The 11566-nt window shown below is 42.5% G+C and overlaps 1 protein-coding gene across 8 annotated transcripts in view; it reads left to right on the forward strand.

Moving 5' to 3' along the window:
* The window catches only part of LOC135526508 (rap guanine nucleotide exchange factor 2-like), a 168765-nt gene extending 157687 nt beyond the window's left edge, over window positions 1-11078 (forward strand). For 4 of the 8 annotated variants that reach the window (XM_064954936.1, XM_064954937.1, XM_064954940.1 and 1 more), the window contains one exon: window positions 6859-7783. In XM_064954936.1, the coding sequence (XP_064811008.1) occupies window positions 6859-7238 (380 nt within the window). In that variant the 3' untranslated portion in view covers window positions 7239-7783. The other 4 variants (XM_064954938.1, XM_064954941.1, XM_064954943.1 and 1 more) reach the window with 2 other exon arrangements.
* Window positions 11079-11566: the final 488 nt, after the last annotated feature.

Genomic DNA, 11566 nt, shown 5'->3' on the forward strand with positions numbered 1-11566 from the left:
CCATACCTGTTCCTAATGTTAGGGTGGCCATACCTGTTCCTAATGTTAAGGTGACCATACCTGTTCCTAATGTTAGGGTGACATACCTGTTCCTAATGTTAGGGTGGCCATACCTGTTCCTAATGTTAGGGTGGCCATACCTGTTCCTAATGTTAGGGTGGGCATACCTGTTCCTAATGTTAGGGTGACATACCTGTTCCTAATGTTAGGGTGGCGATACCTGTTCCTAATGTTAGGGTGGCCATACCTGTTCCTAATGTTAGGGTGGCCATACCTGTTCCTAATGTTAGGGTGGCCATACCTGTTCCTAATGTTAGGGTGGCCATACCTGTTCCTAATGTTAGGGTGATAATACCTGTTCCTAATGTTAGGGTGATAATACCTGTTCCTAATGTTAGGGTGGCCATACCTGTTCCTATAGTTAGGGTGGCCATACCTGTTCCTAATGTTAGGGTGGCCATACCTGTTCCTAATGTTAGGGTGGCCATACCTGTTCCTAATGTTAGGGTGGCCATACCTGTTCCTAATGTTAGGGTGATAATACCTGTTCCTAATGTTAGGGTGATAATACCTGTTCCTAATGTTAGGGTGATAATACCTGTTCCTAATGTTAGGGTGGCCATACCTGTTCCTAATGTTAGGGTGGCCATACCTGTTCCTAATGTTAGGGTGGCCATACCTGTTCCTAATGTTAGGGTGGCCATACCTGTTCCTAATGTTAGGGTGGCCATACCTGTTCCTAATGTTAGGGTGATAATACCTGTTCCTAATGTTAGGGTGATAATACCTGTTCCTAATGTTAGGGTGGCCATACCTGTTCCTAATGTTAGGGTGGCCATACCTGTTCCTAATGTTAGGGTGACATACCTGTTCCTAATGTTAGGGTGGCCATACCTGTTCCTAATGTTAGGGTGGCCATACCTGTTCCTAATGTTAGGGTGGCCATACCTGTTCCTAATGTTAGGGTGGCCATACCTGTTCCTAATGTTAGGGTGGCCATACCTGTTCCTAATGTTAGGGTGGCCATACCTGTTCCTAATGTTAGGGTGGCCATACCTGTTCCTAATGTTAGGGTGGCCATACCTGTTCCTAATGTTAGGGTGGCCATACCTGTTCCTAATGTTAGGGTGATAATACCTGTTCCTAATGTTAGGGTGATAATACCTGTTCCTAATGTTAGGGTGGCCATACCTGTTCCTAATGTTAGGGTGGCCATACCTGTTCCTAATGTTAGGGTGGCCATACCTGTTCCTAATGTTAGGGTGGCCATACCTGTTCCTAATGTTAGGGTGGCCATACCTGTTCCTAATGTTAGGGTGATAATACCTGTTCCTAATGTTAGGGTGATAATACCTGTTCCTAATGTTAGGGTGGCCATACCTGTTCCTAATGTTAGGGTGGCCATACCTGTTCCTAATGTTAGGGTGACATACCTGTTCCTAATGTTAGGGTGGCCATACCTGTTCCTAATGTTAGGGTGGCCATACCTGTTCCTAATGTTAGGGTGGCCATACCTGTTCCTAATGTTAGGGTGGCCATACCTGTTCCTAATGTTAGGGTGGCCATACCTGTTCCTAATGTTAGGGTGGCCATACCTGTTCCTAATGTTAGGGTGGCCATACCTGTTCCTAATGTTAGGGTGGCCATACCTGTTCCTAATGTTAGGGTGGCCATACCTGTTCCTAATGTTAGGGTGATAATACCTGTTCCTAATGTTAGGGTGATAATACCTGTTCCTAATGTTAGGGTGATAATACCTGTTCCTAATGTTAGGGTGGCCATACCTGTTCCTAATGTTAGGGTGACCATACCTGTTCCTAATGTTAGGGTGACCATACCTGTTCCTAATGTTAGGGTGACATACCTGTTCCTAATGTTAGGGTGACATACCTGTTCCTAATGTTAGGGTGGGCATACCTGTTCCTAATGTTAGGGTGGCCATACCTGTTCCTAATGTTAGGGTGGGCATACCTGTTCCTAATGTTAGGGTGGCCATACCTGTTCCTAATGTTAGGGTGGCCATACCTGTTCCTAATGTTAGGGTGATAATACCTGTTCCTAATGTTAGGTTGATAATACCTGTTCCTAATGTTAGGGTGGCCATACCTGTTCCTAATGTTAGGGTGACATACCTGTTCCTAATGTTAGGGTGACATACCTGTTCCTAATGTTAGGGTGGCCATACCTGTTCCTAATGTTAGGGTGATAATACCTGTTCCTAATGTTAGGGTGGCCATACCTGTTCCTAATGTTAGGGTGGCCATACCTGTTCCTAATGTTAGGGTGGGCATACCTGTTCCTAATGTTAGGGTGATAATACCTGTTCCTAATGTTAGGGTGATAATACCTGTTCCTAATGTTAGGGTGGCCATACCTGTTCCTAATGTTATGGTGGCCATACCTGTTCCTAATGTTATAGTGGCCATACCTGTTCCTAATGTTAGGGTGGCCATACCTGTTCCTAATGTTAGGGTGGCCATACCTGTTCCTAATGTTAGGGTGGGCATACCTGTTCCTAATGTTAGGGTGACATACCTGTTCCTAATGTTAGGGTGGCCATACCTGTTCCTAATGTTAGGGTGGCCATACCTGTTCCTTATGTTAGGGTGGCCATACCTGTTCCTAATGTTAGGGTGATAATACCTGTTCCTAATGTTAGGGTGATAATACCTGTTCCTAATGTTAGGGTGATAATACCTGTTCCTAATGTTAGGGTGATAATACCTGTTCCTAATGTTAGGGTGATAATACCTGTTCCTAATTTTAGGGTGGCCATACCTGTTCCTAATGTTAGGGTGGCCATACCTGTTCCTAATGTTAGGGTGGCCATACCTGTTCCTAATGTTAGGGTGGCCATACCTGTTCCTAATGTTAGGGTGGCCATACCTGTTCCTAATGTTAGGGTGATAATACCTGTTCCTAATTTTAGGGTGATAATACCTGTTCCTAATGTTAGGGTGGCCATACCTGTTCCTAATGTTAGGGTGGGCATACCTGTTCCTAATGTTAGGGTGGGCATACATGTTCCTAATGTTAGGGTGGCCATACCTGTTCCTAATGTTAGGGTGGCCATACCTGTTCCTAATGTTAGGGTGGCCATACCTGTTCCTAATGTTAGGGTGGGCATACCTGTTCCTAATGTTAGGGTGGGCATACCTGTTCCTAATGTTAGGGTGGGCATACCTGTTCCTAATGTTAGGGTGGCCATACCTGTTCCTAATGTTAGGGTGGCCATACCTGTTCCTAATGTTAGGGTGGCCATACCTGTTCCTAATGTTAGGGTGGCCATACCTGTTCCTAATGTTAGGGTGGCCATACCTGTTCCTAATGTTAGGTTGGCCATACCTGTTCCTAATGTTAGGGTGGCCATACCTGTTCCTAATGTTAGGGTGGCCATACCTGTTCCTAATGTTAGGGTGGCCATACCTGTTCCTAATGTTAGGGTGGCCATACCTGTTCCTAATGTTAGGGTGGCCATACCTGTTCCTAATGTTAGGGTGATAATACCTGTTCCTAATGTTAGGGTGATAATACCTGTTCCTAATGTTAGGGTGGCCATACCTGTTCCTAATGTTAGGGTGGCCATACCTGTTCCTAATGTTAGGGTGGCCATACCTGTTCCTAATGTTAGGGTGACATACCTGTTCCTAATGTTAGGGTGGGCATACCTGTTCCTAATGTTAGGGTGGGCATACCTGTTCCTAATGTTAGGGTGGCCATACCTGTTCCTAATGTTAGGGTGGCCATACCTGTTCCTAATGTTAGGGTGGCCATACCTGTTCCTAATGTTAGGGTGATAATACCTGTTCCTTATGTTAGGGTGATAATACCTGTTCCTAATGTTAGGGTGATAATACCTGTTCCTAATGTTAGGGTGATAATACCTGTTCCTAATGTTAGGGTGGCCATACCTGTTCCTAATGTTAGGGTGGCCATACCTGTTCCTAATGTTAGGGTGGCCATACCTGTTCCTAATGTTAGGGTGATAATACCTGTTCCTAATGTTAGGGTGATAATACCTGTTCCTAATGTTAGGGTGATAATACCTGTTCCTAATGTTAGGGTGGCCATACCTGTTCCTAATGTTAGGGTGATAATACCTGTTCCTTATGTTAGGGTGATAATACCTGTTCCTAATGTTAGGGTGATAATACCTGTTCCTAATGTTAGGGTGATAATACCTGTTCCTAATGTTAGGGTGGCCATACCTGTTCCTAATGTTAGGGTGGCCATACCTGTTCCTAATGTTAGGGTGGCCATACCTGTTCCTAATGTTAGGGTGGCCATACCTGTTCCTAATGTTAGGGTGATAATACCTGTTCCTAATGTTAGGGTGATAATACCTGTTCCTAATGTTAGGGTGGGCATACCTGTTCCTAATGTTAGGGTGGGAATACCTGTTCCTAATGTTAGGGTCGCCATACCTGTTCCTAATCTTAGGGTGGCCATACCTGTTCCTAATGTTAGGGTGGCCATACCTGTTCCTAATGTTAGGGTGGCCATACCTGTTCCTAATGTTAGGGTGGCCATACCTGTTCCTAATGTTAGGGTGGCCATACCTGTTCCTAATGTTAGGGTGGCCATACCTGTTCCTAATGTTAGGGTGGCCATACCTGTTCCTAATGTTAGGGTGGCCATACCTGTTCCTAATGTTAGGGTGATAATACCTGTTCCTAATGTTAGGGTGATAATACCTGTTCCTAATGTTAGGGTGGCCATACCTCTTCCTAATGTTAGGGTGGCCATACCTGTTCCTAATGTTAGGGTGGCCATACCTGTTCCTAATGTTAGGGTGACATACCTGTTCCTAATGTTAGGGTGGGCATACCTGTTCCTAATGTTAGGGTGGGCATACCTGTTCCTAATGTTAGGGTGGCCATACCTGTTCCTAATGTTAGGGTGGCCATACCTGTTCCTAATGTTAGGGTGGCCATACCTGTTCCTAATGTTAGGGTGATAATACCTGTTCCTTATGTTAGGGTGATAATACCTGTTCCTAATGTTAGGGTGATAATACCTGTTCCTAATGTTAGGGTGATAATACCTGTTCCTAATGTTAGGGTGGCCATACCTGTTCCTAATGTTAGGGTGGCCATACCTGTTCCTAATGTTAGGGTGGCCATACCTGTTCCTAATGTTAGGGTGACCATACCTGTTCCTAATGTTAGGGTGACATACCTGTTCCTAATGTTAGGGTGACATACCTGTTCCTAATGTTAGGGTGGGCATACCTGTTCCTAATGTTAGGGTGGCCATACCTGTTCCTAATGTTAGGGTGGCCATACCTGTTCCTAATGTTAGGGTGGCCAAACTTGTTCCTCAACAAATTAACAGGTTCCTAATGAAAGGTCGGATTTTTAGAATGTTCTGAAAATGCTAAACCCTGCTCACATGTGTATGCATTTTTGCCTTGTGTTCATCCATGGAGAGAAGTGCATGTCTGCTGAAAGATGTCCGCATGTAGATCTCCATGCCAACACTTTTTCTGGATGGAGTGTGTGGTGCAGACTAGAGGTCGACCGATTAATCGGAATGGCCGATCAATTAGGCACGAGTTCAAGTATTCATAACAATCGGAAATCGATATTTTGCGGTATTTATTTTTTTATTTTTTTATTTTTTTAAATATATATATTTTTTTTTTATTTAACTAGGCAAGTCATTTAAGAACAAATTCTTATTTTCAATGACGGCCTAGGAACAGTGGGTTAACTGCCTTGTTCAGGGACAGAACGACAGATTTTCACCTTGTCAGCTCGGGGGATACAATCTTGCAACCTTACAGTTAACTAGTCCAACGCAATAACGACCTGCCTCTCTCTCGTTGCACTCCACAAGGAGACTGCCTGTTACGCGAATGCAGTAAGCCAAGGTAAGTTGCTATCTAGCATTAAACTTATCTTATAAAAAACAATCAATCATAATCACTAGTTAACTACACATGGTTGATGATATTACTAGATATTATCTAGCGTGTCCTGCGTTGCATATAATCTGACTAAGCATACAAGTATCTAAGTATCTGACTGAGCGGTGGTAGGCAGAAGCAGGCGCGTAAACATTCTTTCAAACATCACTTTCATGCGTTTTGCCAACAGCTCTTCGTTGTGTGTCAAGCATTGCACTGTTTATGACTTCAAGCCTATCAACTCCCGAGATGAGGCTGGTGTAACCGAAGTGAAATGGCTAGCTAGTTAGCTCACGCTAATAGCGTTTCAAACGTCACTCGCTCTGAGCCTTCTAGTAGTTGTTCCCCTTGCTCTGCATGGGTAACGTTGCTTCGAGGGTGGCTGTTGTCATTGTGTTGCTGGTTCGTGCCCAGGGAGGACGGAAGATATACTGTTTAACTGGCAGTACTAAAGTGCCTATAAGAACATCCAATAGTCAAAGGTTAATGAAATACAAATGGTATAGAGGGAAATAGTCCTAGAATTCCTATAATAACGTCAACCTAAAACTTCTTACCTGGGAATATTGAGGACTCACGTTAAAAGGAACCACCAGCTTTCATATGTTCTCATGTTCTGAGCAAGGAACTTAAACGTTAGCTTTCTTACATGGCACATATTGCACTTTTACTTTCTTCTCCAACACTTTGTTTTTGCATTATTTAAACTAAATTGAACATGTTTCATTATTTATTTGAGGCTAAATTGATTTTATTGATCTATTATATTAAGTTAAAATAAGTGTTCATTTAGTATTGTTGTAATTGTCATTATTACAAATAAATAAATAAAAAATTGGCCAATTAATCGGTATCTGTATCGTCGTTGAAAAATCATAATCGGTCGACCTCTAGTGCAGACGCATAAAATGTTAATTGCGTTTTACCCCACCATCTATCACCCCCCTTAGCACGAAAGGAGAGCCGGTACCGCGAGCCCCCTCCCACCCCGCCAGGCTACACCGCCCTGACAATCTCTGACTTCAGTGAGGGCCAGACGCAGTCGGCACCCCCGCCCACGGCCCCATCCCACTCTGGCCGCCGCCCACCCGACTACTCCACGGCCCTGCAGCGCTCGCGCATGGTCACCCAGTCGCCCGACTCCCAGCATCACCACCAGGCCCAACAACACCCAGGTTCCGGAACCACAAAGCGCCATGGGCTCCACCGCACCCGCTCGCCAGACGAGGATGAAGAGCCGGAGGAGGAAGAGGGTGAGTCCTTGTCTCCCAAACTAGTCGCTCTGAGGAAGACAGTGGCACACACAACACCAGAGACAACCAGGCCCTGAGATGAGTGTACGGGTTAAAGGGTAGCCCCCCCCAGGCTGAGGTAAATTACTGATTTATACCAATGATAACATGCATGCCCACCAGGAACAACAGACTACCCTCATATCCACTGAAAACCTAGCCTGGTCCCAGATCTGTTTGTACTGTCTTGCCAACTCCTATGGGGAATGGGCATTGAGGAGATGTCAAGACCACACAAACAGATCTGGGACCAGGCTAGCACAAACCCACCACGGCATCTCATGTGCATGATGTCATCATGCTTGGACCAAAGCTCATCAGGCGTTAGCTCCTCACTCTCTGTGTTGAATGGCATTCATCTGGGGGCACAAGTTGTCAGGTTTGCTCACCAATTTTTATTTGTGTCAATGTTTTTCTCACTTTTAATGTTCATGTTTGTCGTTTTTTGCAAATTGTTCAGTTTTGATAGTAGACCATGGTACAGTAAGTTCACATAAAGGCCAGTTAGTGATGTTGTGGGGGCTTTCTGCCTCTAATTCTTTCACAAGGTTTTAACATCTTTGTAACCAACATGGCTATTTTTTTTTCTTTCTCTCTTCAGAGGATGAACAGGTATCAGCAGTCTGAGAGAGAACTGTCTTCTGCTGGATGACTTGAAGTCACTTCCATGGAGCCGGAAAAAAAGACACTGATGGACGGACAAAGCAATCCAGTACGTACGTGCCTGCCTCCTGCATCGTACTCTCCCTCCTGATTGGTAGACTCCTCTGCTCATCTCCCTCCCCTGCCTTAAAGCATTATCAGGGGTTGAATAACCCTGCTTGAAAAAATACTGTGAAGAAGGAGAGACAGAAAAGAAAGATACAATGCCTGGCACTTTGGAAAAAAAGAAAAGCAAGTCAAAACTGTTTTGCTGGAAAAACATACGGCGACGCATGACAACCACGCTCACACACACACACACACACACACACAGGTGTCCTGGAACAGCTTTCCAAGACCATTATCCCAACCCACTTTACACACAGCATCATGACGTGTTGAGCTTTGTCTGCACTTTGTCTTTTTCTACTTTATAAAACGTGAACAAAACGGACAATGATGATTTAATAAAAAGAACATTGATCGATTTTGAACTCTTATGGATTTTCAAATTCCTGCTAGGTTTTTGGGGGTCTTCTTTCCAGAACTATTGCACTCTGGGTGTAAAAGAGACTATACCCAAGTCTCATCTATGGACTCGGAATGACAAATCTGTCAAAAGGCTGTTTTATTCCTTAATTACAGTATTATCTGGTCATTCACATATTAGATATGACCTAGTGGTGGCTCCACCCCACTGCTAACTGGACAGTCACAATGAGAGAAATAATTGTTGGTTACCCCAAATTATGTCTCTCATTGTGACTGTCCAGTTAGCAGTGGCAGTTTGGCTCCAGCACTTTTCAGTAAAACCTTAAGTTTTAGTACAACCCTCCATTCCCAACCCTGGCCTGGATATCGGTCTCTTTTTCCAATACGACCCGCCACATCTTAAGTTCTAGGTCATATACAGTAATGTACAGGTTTAACGGTGGGGGGGCGTAGCAGTGACCCTACCTGTCTAGCCGGTCCCATCTGGCTGGACCTAGCTGGTTGGCCAGTCCCATCTCCGATTGTAAAACCTCTTCTATTTTTAGTGATAGATATGGCTGCCTGTAGTTGTTTAGCTAGGCTGGCTAGCTAGCTAGCTACCTAGCTACATAAGTTGGCAAACATAAAATAAATACAACCCCCCCCAATGTAACACAGGTATGTTAGACGGCAATACGTGTTTCAGAAGATTAACTCAAGTTAGCTAGGTGGCTTGCAGGAAATATAACATACTTAGCTAGCCACCGTGTTTGTCACCTGCCCTCTTGGTGCTGGCATCAGCTGAAACGTATAGGTGAATGTCATCATGGAGCATTTTTGTTACCTACATCTTTGAATTTGTGTTGATGAGAGTTATCACTTGAAGCCATTGTGGTCTGGTCAGTTTTTTTCAATTTTGCCTAAAGGATTGTGTTAGTGTCCGCCTCCCTTTCAGAAAAGCCTGCCTTGGGGGAGGGACGGGGCCAGAGCAGGAAGCATTGCCCACACACGTTTTAGTCTTTCAGAGATTGGAAAAAATGTCAGCTTGTATATTTAGCAATGAATCCTCTGATAGGAACATCCAGGTTTTTAAACTGGAAGGTCACCTGGTGACTTATATTCATTCTATATTTAGACAGTATTGTTTTGGACAACTATGTGAGATTTATATTGGCTTAGTCTTGCCCCTAATGGTGATGTTGAAAGATAAGTACAGAGGTGATTTATACCGGTTTTTAAAATGAACCAACTTGGGGACGTGTTTGAGTTATGCACCCCAAAGGCTTGAATCCTAGAGGTGAATGGAGTCTCGGATCTTTCAGTGGTGCTGCAATCTGCTGTTGCTACGTCCATTTTTGGACTTATAAATTAATGATATATATCCATTGATTCTTGAAGAATATAACTTATAAATGCCTCATGAGCTTAGTTCAACTTTCAAACCCCATTGTACCCCAAAATAGAATCTTGTTTTACTTCAATGTTTGGAAATGTAAACAGACATTGTATAGCCTGAAAAACATGCTTAAAACTCATTTTGATAGCTTGATTGGTCAGTCCTTGCATACATATCTCCGTCTATTCATTTGAGTGGTTACATTTCTCCAGGCCCACCCCTCAGCTTTTTAGCAAAACAGAGGCGGTGTGAATGCTTTATTGTTTCAACTAAGGATTGCCCTTTTTAAGACTGAACTAGAATACACGAGAATGAACTAAAATAAACATTCTCTCCAACCTTGCTGTTGGAGACATCCCTTCCTCGTCATTGCAAAGCCACTTGGAGAAGTCCTCCACTGTTACAGGCATCAAGCTCAGTGGATGTACATATGAGTAGGCAATGCTAACGTAGAACAAACCTGTTATCCACTGTTTCGCAACATCATTGGAATTGACTGAAGGTTATTGAATATGTTTGTTTTTTGACTCCAGTGGGGAAGTTACCTATATTAAATAATTAACTTTGACGGCTGCTAATCAGAATTATTAGTAATCAAATTGTGAAAGTGTCACTTATTTTATCACTGAGTTGTGCTGATCACATTGATCAGTAGTAAAACTATAGACTGAAAAGTAGAAATAAAAGAGTGCAGTGTTTTTCACTGTGGTTTGTCATTACACTATAATCATTTGTCATGATACATTTTTTCTATGGCTGCCAATAGATTGTCGAATGTGTTTGTAATTCAGTGGTAACATGCATCATCATCATTCACTTTCCTTCAACTCTTTAGCAGGCCAAGTCCTATTTCGAAAAACAAAACATTGCACAACAATGTACAACATAAAGATAATTGTAGTAGGTAGAACTGCTACTCGGTTTGATGTGATGTCAAGTGAGAAGTGTATATTTAACTGGTGATGATTTCTCATACTTTCTTGTACTACTTTGACCTGTATGTCTTTTAAAAAGACAATTGGTGGAGTACGTATCAGTAGTTTTTTTTGTATTTTTAATACAATAATTGTAAATATTGGTTATATTTTTGTTGAAATGTACTATGTTTATGCCTCAACATCCAGTTTGTATGAAGCTGGGAAATCAATAAATACTACAAAAGTGATCAATTCATAGGTTTAAATGCACTTATTTTTTTCCTACATTTGGAGGTTTCGTCTCTTGAATATTGTTCTTTTCCAAGACATCTCCTTCGCACCATCTAGTGTTTGCACAAGATAATACATGGAAGTAACTTGAACTGTGTAACCCTCATACTTTTCTAACTGACAAGTGTACGTCAGAATTAATAAAAATATGTCTCCACTTGTTTCTTTTTTTTACTTTGTCATTTTTGTTTGGAGTAATAAATACTCAAATGTGATACATACAGCAATGTAAGGTATAGTTAGCCATGTTTTCTGCGGAGATAAAACATTATCTTCACTGATCATGTTTATTTCACATATTTTCTACAACGCCTTAAACCTTTCAGAACTAAAACTGTTCATTGACATTGACTGAAGCCTGTCCTTTAGCAATGTAATGTTCAAGTCTTCTTCAAAACCCCTTGTTTCTTTGAATTAGAGTACATTCAGACCCTTTATTAGACATTGGTTAAATGCTGTTCACTGTGAATGAGCAAACTTTACAATTGTGCAATTTATTAAAATCAGTATACATAAATAGCTGGTTTTCATTTATTTCAGTCATATATCAATGATGTGTTTTTAGGCTGCGGTTAGAGCCAAGTAGACAGCCTTCCAAGTCTGGTGTACAAGGTGATCCAGGTCTGGTTTATGTAAATCACACATGGTG

Source organism: Oncorhynchus masou, chromosome 32 (assembly GCF_036934945.1).
Source record: "Oncorhynchus masou masou isolate Uvic2021 chromosome 32, UVic_Omas_1.1, whole genome shotgun sequence".
Taxonomy (NCBI): Eukaryota; Metazoa; Chordata; class Actinopteri; order Salmoniformes; family Salmonidae; genus Oncorhynchus; species Oncorhynchus masou.